The 13,568-nt window shown below is 43.4% G+C and overlaps 2 protein-coding genes across 7 annotated transcripts in view; one reads left to right on the top strand and one right to left on the bottom strand.

Moving 5' to 3' along the window:
- Positions 1 to 775: 775 nt before the first annotated feature.
- The window catches only part of LOC121592582 (Krueppel-like factor luna), a 284,374-nt gene continuing 271,581 nt past the window's right edge, over positions 776 to 13,568 (bottom strand). For all 6 annotated transcript variants that reach the window (XM_041914172.1, XM_041914168.1, XM_041914167.1 and 3 more), the window contains exon 5: positions 776 to 6,985. In XM_041914172.1, the coding sequence (XP_041770106.1) occupies positions 6,810 to 6,985 (176 nt within the window). In that variant the 3' untranslated portion in view covers positions 776 to 6,809. The remainder of the gene's footprint in view (positions 6,986 to 13,568) is intronic.
- Positions 10,255 to 13,146, top strand: LOC121592581 (leucine-rich repeat-containing G-protein coupled receptor 4-like). Its single transcript, XM_041914166.1, has 2 exons — positions 10,255 to 11,359; positions 11,422 to 13,146. The coding sequence occupies exons 1-2, from the start codon at positions 11,328 to 11,330 to the stop codon at positions 13,028 to 13,030; spliced, it is 1,641 nt and encodes a 546-aa protein (XP_041770100.1). The 5' UTR covers positions 10,255 to 11,327; the 3' UTR covers positions 13,031 to 13,146.

Here is a 13,568-nt window from a genome sequence, read left to right as displayed (position 1 = left end):
ACAATTATAAACTTTCATAAAAAATAGCTTCTCGCTCAATTACCCCTCTAAACGCATTCCCGACTTATTCCGGTAACTTGCCGGCTTACGCTGTTTTCTTTCCTGCATACTAGGTTTTGCTAACTTTTGCAACGTTTCGCTTTGCTCTATTTGTCTGGTTTTACACTATTCGGTTTGATTTACGCGTCTCTGTTTTGTGTTGTGCCTCCTCTTCCTCTTTTTCGTGTCAAATATTTGCTATATACCTACGGTACATCTTATAGCATACATACAAACACACACACACACACATACTTACGTACACATACAAACATACTCTCCCGCTCAACCGCTGGCGTTATACTGGCACATATACATCTTTACATACAAATACCGGCCCAGGGTGGGGAATGTTTCTTATGTTTATCATCGTTTTTGTTTTCTGTTCTGGTTTTTTGTCATCTATTTTACAATCTACCTCCGTACCTCTCTGTTTATCAATATTTATCGTGTGTGCAACTGGTTTGCTGCAGGGTTTACGTGTTTTCTTCTTTATATCAGATTTTGCCAACTACTTGAAAATATCACTTATTTACTTACGGTTACGTTATTTGCTTTAGCTACACCGGCCCTCTCGTTTGATCGTGTTTTTTTTGCTTTCTTTTCTTCACTTGTTTGTTTTCTTCTTCTTAGTTTTGCTTCACTCTCTATGTATTTACACGTTTCGGTAGTTCCGCACGTTCTGTTCGCATGTGTTCAGCGTTTGTGTAGTGTGGTTTTATCTATCTTTCTGTTGTTTTTTTTTTGTTTTTGTTTTACTATTTCTTTCCTATTCCTTACCCTGCCATAAAGAGGACACAAATCTCCTTCAGCAGCAGTGTTCAGTGCGCTTGGGATGAGCAATGCGCACCGCACACCCACGTACCAACGATGCAACGAAATTCGCCAAGCAAATGAACTTTATCGGTACGTGTTTTTGTTTGGTTGGTTGATTTTGGGCTTTTGTTTAACAAGCGACACAATAACAATGCTTTTAAGTTTCTTTCTTTTTTTTCTGTTTTAATACTAACTTTTCCACTTGCGCAATGCACAATGGGCTAGCACGCTAATTATAATGTGTTTTGTAATGTTTGGGAGTAATAAAACCTATACAAGATCAATCCGTATGGCGATTGGAGTCGATTATATCGAGTGAACGTTGAGGTTTGTTTTTTACTCTCTCTCTCTTTTTGCGTAATAAGATTTCCATTATATAATAATTTATATTCAATACTAATTTTGTTTCACTCACTGCTTAAACCGACACAAATGTGTACAAAACAAGAGGATGCTGTGTAACTCGGTCGGTGCTTACCGAGCGAAATGCAATTGATAGAGTGGCCAAAGTACTGAATTGATTTTATTTGAAAACGGAACAACTCATCTACTACGGACCGCAACCGTTGAGGGTTGCTATAAATTTTGGATAAAAATTGTATTTAAACATTTTGAAGCTAGAGATAATTGTGCAAGCTGTAAGCCCCGCCATTGCCATTTTTTAACTACACCAAAACATAACGATCCAAACAATTGAAACACTTGAATCCACGAGCGGGTACAACTGATATGAATTTTGTCTGCAAGAGGGCGAACTCTTTCTTTGTTTTGGTTTCATATGCTCTTTCCTACGAACGATAGGTTTTGAACGAATCGTTTTACTGTTAAGAAGCGCAAAGTATGAGCTAAATTTTAATTTTACATTTATATGTTATACTTGTTTCATCAAACGCTTTTCTCTTTCGACGCTTTATTCCTTTTTATTCTTGCCTTTTTAAATCTCCTCTATTCCATTCATTTCTCACTCACTTGTTCACATTTCTGTTGCTTTTCTTGCTCTTTCTTGTGTGCGTGTGTGTGTTTGCACATGTTTTTTTCAACACTTTTTGATCTTTTTTACCGGGGTACAGCGCAATGTATACAAACCACTATCACACAACCGTAACCGATGATGAATGATTGGGGTACTTTTTATGTAAAAACAATGTTTATTCATTTCTCTTTGTTTGATCTTTTTTTTGTGCTGTTCAAGCCATGGGCATAGGTGATGTGATGTCGCCGCTGAGAGGTGTTTATTGTTTTCCTTAGTTACCAAGCGTGGTTGAGCAATTTTTGATTTTTTTTAAAGATCTCTGTCTCTAGTTCCTATGAAGCTGTATAAAATTCTTTCCCCTTATGTTGGATTGTTATTTTATTGTTTTTTGGTTTGCTCACGAACATGTTTTCATTATTTTAATTTCATTTAGACATTTTCTTCATTTTGCTTTCCTCGGTAAAGTTTAACACGTTTTGCACAGTTGTCGATTTAAATTCGATTCCCTATTCCTCATTCATTGCAATCACAATCACCACAAACGAGTGCCGAATCGAGTATAAAAATACTAGAGCGTTTTGTGTTGTTTGTTTGTTTGTTTGATTTCTTTTTGTCTATGCTGTTGGTGGTATTTGAGCTTTGAGCTTTGGCTTCCTCCCGTCCCGGGAGTCAAGAGGGAAGTGTTGCGTTGGTTGCTCACCGTAATGAAATCACCCGTGGCTTCGATGTTACGTGTGTGTGTGCGCGGCGGGTGCCAAAAAACCGAAGCTTCTAACAAACACCAAAAAGTGAAACCAGCGTCACCTGCTTAACCCGACCACCACCAATCAAAATCAATTGGAACGGGGTTTGGGGTTTTTAAAGTAAACCCTCTATACAATCCCTTTGCCCCTGCTGTTTGCTATTGCTTATACGTTTTGTGAAGGAATACAAAAAAAATGCTTTACCATAGCTGTGCCAAAAGGTTTTTGTTTTGCACTATCATTGGCGTTGCGTGTCGTTTTTTCTTTTCGGGTTGTGAGTTTCTTTTAGGTTTCTCTCTTTACTTTCTCTCTCTTTCTTCGCTCCTCTGCCTCGGTTTGTCTCTTCCTAAAATTATCTAGTGGCTTCTCTCTGTTGCTGCGGAACGTTTCCTTTTCACACTACTGTTCGTTGAAGGAAAAAAATGTGTTTAAAAAATATATATATCCATTTATGTATGTATATATATATAATATCCAATCTTATCTAAACTGTCTACACACTTGCTCTGTGTTTCACTTTTCTTGCTTTCTTGCACCTTTGTGCGTGTATTGTTTTGCGTTTTCTCGTCTGTGCTGAAGCTACCTTACGCTTTACTAATACTCTATCGACATTCAGCATCGTTACGATTCTGTGTACTGATTGTACGGTGTGTTTGCGTGTGTATCGTGTAACTTTTATAGTGCATAGTTTTAATTTAAATTTTCTTTGCCATTATTTTGATTTAAATCCACATTTCCCATTTTTCTTGCTTTCATTATAAAAAAAAAGTGTGACAAAATAACACACGCAAGGAAGAAGAGTTTACAAGCAGCACAAATAGGGCATTGAACGGTAGGTAAAAATGACAAAATATCGCTGTAAGTAGAATCTGTAATTAGAGCAGAAGATAGCATGTATTGTCCGTACTTTTCACACACACACACACACATGCACACACATGCACACGTACATATACTTGTCCACACCTTGCTATGGCAGGTTGATTTTAACACCCCCGGGGATGAACTGCATTTGAAACCCAAAATGTTTCAACTGCTTAGCATCTTGCGCTGCAATAGTGTTTGTGTGATAGTGTGTGATTAGTTGTTGTGCTGTTTATACAATCGTTAGTTTGTTCGTTTTTTTCCTTTTTCCATTTAAAATACACGTTAAAAATTTATCCAGTCTTTGATTAATACTACTTTTGACACATGTTTTTCACTGTTCTTTTTCTCTTTTAATGGTAGCGCTGCTTTTGCTAGCCGTTGTTTTGTTTTGTTTTGTTTTTTACTTTGTTGCGTTGGTTTTAACTGCATGGCTATCATCAGTTTTGCGCTAGTTGTGAGTGAGCTCTTTGTTTAGGTTTACGTTTCTATCTGTTTGTCTATTTGTTAGTTTGCTGTTGCAGTGTTTCGTTTTTGTTTTGGTTTTCTCTTCTTTTTTTTTGAATCTAAATCTACCTTACAGTTCACGGATAACATTCCTGCGTTGCTCCAATTGCTTACTTATAGCCCGTCAGAATTATTCTAATATTTGCTCTAAAATGGGTAAGATTGTGGTGGTGATGGTAGCCTGTTTTTGGTTTTGCTTACTTTTTTAAGTTGTTTTTATTTTTTATGATCGCTTGTGATACTCATGTGTTACAAAATGTGGCTTTCGTCTATCTCTTGGTTTATGCTTTTTTGTTATGTTTTTTTTCCAAAGTTTTACTTCGTTTTTAGTTGTTTTTTTGTTTGTTTGTTGTTGATGCAACTGTATGATCGTCATGTATGTGTTTTGTTTCGATTGCCTTGTTTTGCAAAGAATTTTGCTAAACATACAGCCAGGTCAACTTGCATAACTTGCTTTTCGTATCAAAAGTGTTTGTCTTTGTTGTAGAACGGCAATCGAACCGTTCTTACAAATATACCCTAACTCAAATACTGATGGCGTTTTGATGCATTTTGTATCGTCTGGAATCGGAACAATCACATTCGTTGGGTGTGTAAAGTGTAAAATTGTGTCGTGATTGTGTGTGTGTGTTTGTTTGAGGGGGAATTTTGCCAACAATTTATTCTTTCTTGTACAATCTCAATCGAAGAAAAGTGTGTGTGTTTTGTAGTAATAAATGTTTTTCGATCATTATATAGATAAAGCAGTACTTAATACGTCTTTATCTCGATTATGTGTAGCTCTCCTACAATGAAGTTACCGAAAGCAAATAAACTAAAATGGCGTAGTTTTGTTGCTTAAACTCATAGCATAACCATTTAGCAAACGTTATAAACATATCATCGATTGTTTGATGCTTTTTACAATAGTTTCAACACTGAATAATAATGAATATTATCTCTCGCTATAAGCAGCACGAAAGCACACATACACTGATTGATATTAGCACGTTAAGAAAGAAATGGATTGATACTATTAAATTGATCATTTATAACATGTAGTTACAAAAAAGTGCATCCCTATATCTGCCGCTTGCCGTTTGCTACCCAAAACCCCACGGGAAATGATACGAAAGGGATACAACAGTTTGATTTAAAAGTTTCGTTTTTGACTTTCTTTTTGCCCCCTTTTTGTATTACCCCAAACCTAACGCTTACTTTTCCCCGAATTTCCCTGCACTTCAAAGTCACGCAAGTTGCACGGCGCACTTGGTTACGGTATTTTCTATGTTGGCAGTGATGTTTGTTTTTATAAGTGTTGGATCGTATTTTTCGTTTCCTGTTCGTCTTGTCTTCTCTTGGCATGTGTACAAAGTGAATGGGACAAAAATGTTTCCTTTCTTGTTTTAACGTTTTTTAAAAGGGTTTTTGGAATTATTTTAAATCTAGTGTACGCCTGGGATAAGCACGGATGCTATAAATGGCAATTAAATTTAATCTAAAAGCTACGAAACAATATGAAAATCGTACTAACAATAAATGGCCACGTTTATGAAGAAAACGATGCTTAAACTTTTTTTTAAAGAAATTAACTTACTAAAAAACGGTCATATTCGAAGATTAAAAACGCAAAACAGAATAATAATACAAAAGAAAAGCTATAAATAAATAACGGTTTTGGAAGCACTATCCATCGTTATCGTAATCAAATTTAAAACTTATAAAACTTTACTCATAACTAGAAAATACTCATTATTTTGCCATTGTAAAACTCATTTCGCAAAAAGTGAAACTTATTCTTTAGGCTACTAAAATGTAAAACTCAAAACAAAAATACGAAACAAACACAAAAAGAATCAATATTAGAAAATTAAAAAGAAAAACTCTTAAACTATTCAAAAACATGTACTATCGATGACAACACAATAAAAGATGCACAAACTCAAATAAAAAAAAACATGTAAAGAAACGAACGTAAACCTTACATACTACAATGGTATTTTACACTGAATGGTGTAACACTGAACGAAATCCTACTGAACACATTCTTAAAACATGGGTAACTTAAACCGAACTTTGAAACTTAAGCTACTTAAACCAATCAATACATTTTGCACATTTTGCTTATGTTTATAAATGTGAGTCTGTTAGCTTACCGAGTACAACAGCATACAATTTGGACGTTGGTTTTCTGGAAACATATAACAGCACAAATGGCGCGGTTTTTCTTCTTCTTCAAAATGTTCTCTGTTTCTTTTTGTGTGTTTGCTATACTGTTTCAATGCTTCAATATGGCGCTTTTTGTTTTGTTTTCAATCAGTTAAAAAAACTGTTTCTTTTTTGTTATCTCTCTCTCTCTCTCGTACCCAAAACACCATCCAGCTCCACTGGACGTCCCCAAACGAAACGAAAGCAGCGTCTTGCGACGCTGATCGGCGCTAGGGAGATAGATAACCGGATAAACGGAGACGAAGGTGAACGATTTATGATTTTGGTGATTATGATGGGGTGAAATTGGGTAAGCCAAAGATAGATCTCCCTGCCTGCCCCTGCAGTGTGATGCACGTTTGGCATTTATAGCCTTTTTCCCGAGTCGCAGTGCGAAAGGTTTTCCACGCTACGCAGTTTCAAAGCCAAATGGTGATTAGTGTGTTCATTGTTTTCCCAGTTTCGATTTTCTACATTTACTATTCACAGTTTAGTTTTGCCTATCGTCACACTTTTGCTTCCAATTCGGGGTGCTGTTAAAAACTCTCCTCTCCTGCTTTCCTCCTACCGGCGCCGCTGCGTTGGTGTAAAGCTCTCTTGCTCGTTGTGTCTTCGTCTGCTGGAGCCTTCGTGCCACTCGCCGGAGCGAACGGCAGCGGAAGGTTTTGGAGACGAATGGCTTAGGCGTGCCGTTTCATGTGCAGCGCAAGATGATCGGAGCGGGAAAAGCAACGATCGCAGTGCCGGCACTTGAAGGGTTTGGCGCCGGTGTGCTTCCGGTAGTGGCGCGTCAGCTCGTCGCTTCGGGCGAAGCGCCATTCACAACCCTCCCACGAGCACTTGTACGGTTTTTCTCCTGTTGGTAAGAAAGAGAGGGTGATAGAAAAGGGGCAAAGAATCGATTAGTATGGGATCATGATCTTACTTACTACGGTAATGCAAGCTTAGTAGGTTGGCTCAAAAGTTTAGCTGTGAATTTGTGGTTGTTGCTTTCGTTATGATGGTTGAGGTTGAAAAACGTGCATCACGTTTTCTTTTCACATTAATGTACGTTAAACTTAGAAATTAAATTCTTAAAAAATAGTAAAAAAAACGTCACCAACGACTTTTTTAATAACATTTTTTAATAACTAAATCTGTAAAAATACAGCTATCTTGGAGCTTAAACATTATGTTGAAAATGACGTCATAAGAAAGAGGAATACTAATACGATAAAGGAACACAAGAAGCCTCGGTGGAAGAAGGTCCATATATTTTTTAAAATATTTCATCTCCCTGTACTCGTTACGCCATTCACTTCCTGTTTGATTGAAGTTGAAAAAAGAAAACAAAGCGCCCGTTAAAATAAACTCACTCAGCTGCCTTACTTTCGCGCTAACCCAAAACCACTTGCTCTGCTCCTTCCTGTGTGTCTCGAATCCTTAACGAAGCACACCTCAGCACCCGCTAATGGACGATGCGCGCGAACTGATGCTGCTGCTGCTGCTGCTGCTGCTGGGCTGCTTAGCGTTCGGGTTGCGTTTAGTATTCTGGGCACGTACTCGCGAACACTTTCGGTCAGCGGAAGCTTGCCGTGGCCCCCGTTCCGCCCAAAGGGAATAAATTACATTTTGCACACCATTTCGACGTGGGAAGTGTTGTGCAGCAGCAGCAGCATCAGAAGGATATTACGTAGGATAATTGCAGCATCGAGTGTTTGTTATCACATCATCCATTACTCTTGGACGTAATTAAAAATGTAAACGAAAGACATCGCCGCCCAACTCCGCTTCCGGGCAGATTCGTCCCGCTCATTCATTATGATGCACCGGAAAAACACGTTGTCTCTGTTTGCACACGAACAGTGAAAGGGAACTCACACACACACACAAACTCGAACGCGAGCGTGTGTATTTTAGCTGAACGAGAAAATGTGCGGTAATTTATTTGCTTTTCCCGCCTGTCCCTTGCCTGCGTCAACTTCTTGCGTTAAAGGATCCTCCGCGTCGTTGGTGGTCATCAGTCGACCACTAACTGAGATGGAGGAAGTTGACTTCTTGCACTCACACATACATACATGCACATCATACTCTCAATTTGTTTTCATTGGCGCACAGAGAATGGTTAATATTTCCGCATTTACACCCTACACCTCGGCAGGGCGCACGAGATAAAGGTGGATAATGTTTGTGTGTGTGTGTGTGTGTGTGTGTGTGTGTGTGTGTGTGTGTGTGTGTGTGTGTGTGTGTGTGTGTGTGTGTGTGTGTGGTGTGTGTGTGTGTGTGTGTGTGTGTGTGTGTGTGTGTGTGTGTGTGTGTGTGTGTGTGTGTGTGTGTGTGTGTGTGTGTGTGTTGAAAAATAATGTCGATCCCTTCGCGACCCCTCTCCCTTCGCAGTGATGCGTGGGGTGGCAGGGCGCGGAATATCACTAATGGTGCATAATTCATTTTAATTGCAAGATGAAGACATTTATGGAGCAGTACGGTTTGAAGCTCGAGGCAATAAAGGAGCATAACGAAAAGGGATTGAAGGTTGTTGCATCGCTTCTTGGAGCGTTGACGGTGCTGCGTACGAGGATAGGGATGCAGGCAGGATAGATGCGGTACGAACGTACATTTTTCAAACCCAAAGCGCCCTGCCTCGCCCAAAACGGGCGTGTGAGAGGCACATATATTTTGTTTTTAATTCAATCTCTTCGGCGCAAGCTAATGCGCACAAATGCACAATCTTCCTACCGCGAAGAAATCGAGCGATAAGTCCTGACTCCATAAAATGGCTTCATATTTATCGAGTTAAGGGTGGATCATAAATGTTATTTATTATTTCAATCATCGCTTTTTCTTCGCTCACGCACCGGATGAGACAGTATGTACTCGTTGCATGCACACAGGTTGATTAAAAAATACAGAAACGAAACGGTTCTTTGTGCCGACCAAACGCGTTCTTGTGTCCATACAAATTGCAATCTTCTCCCTGGAAAGGTGGTGGTTATCCTGTTTTTGTGCTGTTGCCGTTCCACTCATTAGCAAGCAAATAGACAATTACCTTGACCGCTTCGTTACAGTGGAAAACCCTTTTTGTTGGTTTGCACACAAAGCAGCCAACATTAAAGGTTCTTAATTTATTCTTCCGCAAATATTACACTATCATGGACACGGTTGCGGTCGGTTGTGGAAGGTTAGCACTCTACAGCGCAACGATGGACAACAGCGCAAGACACAACAACCGGCACATCCTTGCTTGCGTAAGTGGTATTGGGTGGAATGGTTCCCCGATTAGCCGCGCGCAAAAGCTTTCAGGATTGGCCAGAGAGTTACGCATGTTAATTGCTTCCTTAAATCTACCCATCTACTGTCCCCTGCCTGTCTCCCTCGGTCCCATCCGAGCAGACGTATCAGTGTTGTGTGGTGGTGTTGGCCGCCGCCGAATCACGACCGTACGCTCACTTTTACCGACCCCTCAGCCCCATTTCCCGAACTTAATGCCATTATCCTAACTAATTACGTGTTTTCATTTGCAGGCAGCACACACAGAGAGTATCCCGGTCGGCAGGGTGGAAGTACATTCGCCGCCGAGGGTTAAGTGAAACCGGCATGGCACAACGCACACTCTCCCCGTCCTTGGCAGGATAATTTTCCACCGAAATACGAGTGACAACCGAAAACCATCTCTTTGGCACCGCTCTCGGGCAAAAGCTTTCTATCACTGACCAATAGATGGCGCTACCGGTTACCGCTTTTTGGTGGAGGTCACTTACAGAAAGGCGAACACTCGAACGAGTGGTGAATAAGTGCAAAAAAAAAAAAAGTTTAGCCGACATTCAACTTTTACCGACGGTGCACTGAGCCGAAACGAAGGACGCGCCAGGATACATATATTTACATTTAGAAAGTTACCCCTTTAACTAAATTATAGACATTAGAATTTATCTGATAATGCGCCGAGACGCGCCGTGCAGCCGTGCCGAACGCGGGAAGCATCGTGCACGGGGCAGCGAAGGCGCGGGCTCTTCATCTACATTACCCTCCACCTCAAACTGGTGGAGTTAATGTTTATGGATGAACAGCAGTGGATGGGGGGGAAAAGCACGATCCCCAGCATCCCCAAGAAGTACTCCAAATGTAAGTCTTTTTTCCTGCACCATTTTTTTGTTTTTTTGGTTAGAAAAAGCAGTGTTCCAAGTTTCCTTTAGCTCCAGTCCTGCAGCACAGAACGTACAAGCGCGACGAAGGAAAAGAAGACCACGGCAGCTCAAGGAAAATGTGGATAATGTAATTATGGAAGTGTGTGCACTGTTCGGTCGAACACGCTCGAACGTGGCGCAAGATGCGATGATTCCGCCGATTTCAACAAAATTGTACACGACAACCAAACCTAGTAAAGGGGGAGGAGATCCAAAATCGAACCACGAAGAGCTGTAACTTCCCCAAACTTGGCAAACTCTTTGGAATCGTTCAGTACGGTTGCTGTCTTTTGTTCCTGGAAGAAGCGTATTTTACACACACACACACACCCTAAGTATGTGTTTTTACGGCAAGTTCCGTGTAATTCCGCCCAACATCTTTTTGCAAAACGTGTCCGGAATTGTACAGGAATGGGGGGAGGGCTGAAAAAAGCTCCAAAAACTGTGCGCCAGGAATTCTAAAACAAGAACTTACGACTCGGCTACACGCTTGCAGCGCCATGTTCGATCACCCACCCACCATCTGCTTCAACAAACCTCATCGATTGGCTCAATAGAATCCTCTCCAGCTACTTGCCGCCGTTCCCGCTGTGCCTTCGGCGGACACACATTAGTCGTGGAGAGAATGAGAGAATGAATTATTTCACGTACACTTCAGCGCTAACCTTATTAACGGGCCAGACACTCGCACGCATAGCTCGATAGTGGAAAGCTTATATCAAATCAAACACCCACACTCTTACACGCAAGATGGATAATTAAACACATTTTGATGTGTTGCTGCGAAAGTTACCGCAACTTGCGATACAGACGGAGCTGGAGTGTAGAACAAGAAATCCGAGACAGGAAAAGTTTTGACATTTCGCTTGGCTCCGTGTTTGTTTTGCCGCCAAAGACGCGAGATAACCTTTTCCCGAGCGGTTGGGTGTTGTTCCCCGAGATTTGCCAGGGGCTTATCAGCACGGTGCACACTTCGCTAATCAGTCTGGTCGGTGAGTTCCCGCGGGATAGTGGCTGAAAACCCATTCCCCAGCGATGATGTTCCGCACGCGTTTGATTCTGCTGTGGTAAGCGCATTGTAGTTTTAAAACCATTGCAAACGATTCTCTTTACGAATACTTTTGTGCAGCTTTTTGGCAGCACTGCTTGCTGGACAGCAAGCAACCTGCAAACCGTTGCAGTTTGTGTGCTCCAGTCAATCGTCACCGGCGGCGGGCTGTCTGCTGACTGGCATCACCATCCGTCCGGAAGATATCATCACCAGTCCACCGGGCATTCGACCGGGCACGGATCGCAAAGTAACACTCCACCAGTCGACGGTGGCCCATCTGCCGCCCACCCTGTTCGAGCAGTTCCCCCAGCTGGAGGCGCTGAACGCGTCCTCCATCGCGCTCCAAACCATCCCGCCCGGTTGCTTCGACAAAGCGCCCAAGCTGGCCCGGCTGGACCTTTCCTACAATCGACTGCAAAGCCTGCCCCCGAAGGCACTGCACAAGCAGACCGCCCTCGAGCAGCTCCACCTGCAGAACAATTCCCTTGCGACCTTCGACGCCGCCGTCCTGCCCGAAACCGCTCCCCTGAGAACGCTCAACCTCTCCGGCAACGGGCTGACCGAGGTGCGCTGGGACCCGCTCAACAAACTGCGCTCGCTCGAAACGCTCGACGTCAGCAGCAATCGTCTCGCCACGATCTACGTTACCAAGTCGATGCGTGTGGTACGGGCGGGCAACAATCGTGCCCGCACGCTGCAAACCGATGCGAACAATTTCCTCTTCACGCTGGAACAGCTCGACCTCAGCCGGAACGAGTTCGCCGAGCTGGCCGCCGTCGCACGCTTCGCCAAGGTGACGCACCTGGACGCATCGTACAACCGGCTGGAAGCGTTCGATTTCGCTCTCGTGCGCAATATGCGCTCCCTGGTGGCGTTGAATCTGGCCCACAATCGGCTCTTTACCGTGCAGACCACCGGTGGTTCACCGCCGACCGCACCCGGGACGCTCGAGGTGGTCGACCTGTCGAACAACTTCCTGACCGTGCTACCCGCGGGCAATGCGAGCGGTGTGTCCTCCGCCCGCACGCTGCACCTCGAGGGCAATGGGCTGGTGAATCTGGAGCTGCACGAAAATGCGCTCTACTGGCCGCGGCTGAAATCGATCACGCTCGGGGACAACGATTGGCACTGCGAGTTTGGGGAGCGGATCGCGGCCATTCTGACGAAGCGTTCGATTGCGGCCGGCGGTGACGGGGAGCGCTGTGGCAGGGATGGGCAGGTGAAGAAGGGACGGTTTTGCTGTGCGGTGCTGAAGAATCCCTACCTGGACCGGTTGATACGGACGCGCAAAGCGCTGGAGTTGGGGAGGCTGGCGATGCGGGACGGGTTGGCGGTTGGTGCGATTGAGGCAGGTCCGCCGGCGGGCGATGTACACAAGCTGACGGACCAGCTGCGCAAAGCGCTGATGGTGGTGAGCCATCTGAGGGCGGAGAAAGCGGAGCTAGAGGAACGGAACCAAGCGCTCGCGAAGGAGCTGGAGCAGGAGAAGGCCAAGAGTAAAAGCCTTCAGGAGGGGGCGGCGGCGAGCAGACAGTCGGCAGGGACGGGCGATCTGGCGAAGGAGAAGGCTGATCTTCAGGCGGCACTGGCGCGAGCGCAGAGCGAGATGGCCGGGCTGAGGGCGCAGCTGACCAAGTGCACCTCGACCGTGAACACGCGCACCGGACAAACGGTCATTATTCAGTAGAGTTTGAACTTTTGCGCACATCTTGTGGAGCCCTTTTTTTAAAAGTTATATAGAAGTCAGTGAGAATAAATTCACTTGTAGACATTCGGACGGCAAGTTAGGATAAGCCAAATCCAGCTCTAAAACGCTTCCCTTTTTCAAATTGAGAAAGAAAGCCGTCAGCAAAGTGCATTCCGGCCACGTGTAAACAACCGGCATACTAATAGCAAACACTTTTCTCCATTTTAGCTTTCATCTGCAATCGTTTCACGCGATCTCCATCATCATCATCATCATCGTCGTCTTCTCGCCGTGTTGGTAGACCGGCTGCATCCAGTTAAAACCATACCATTTATTACCGATTCGCACATTACGCCGCTCAAGGAGAGCTTCGTCTGAACCTGCAGGGCGTGCAACAACCCAGCAGTGCGGCATGAAATATGATTATCCATTAAAAATGTGATAAATTTTATGGACCGAGTCCGCCAGGCGATGCTGACACACGGTGTGCGGACACACAAGGCAGGCCCGACTTAACTCAACTCCATTAACTCCGGAT

The sequence above is a fragment of the Anopheles merus genome, chromosome 2L (assembly GCF_017562075.2).
Source record: "Anopheles merus strain MAF chromosome 2L, AmerM5.1, whole genome shotgun sequence".
Lineage (NCBI taxonomy): Eukaryota > Metazoa > Arthropoda > Insecta > Diptera > Culicidae > Anopheles > Anopheles merus.
This window is presented reverse-complemented; position numbering and strand designations above follow the sequence as displayed.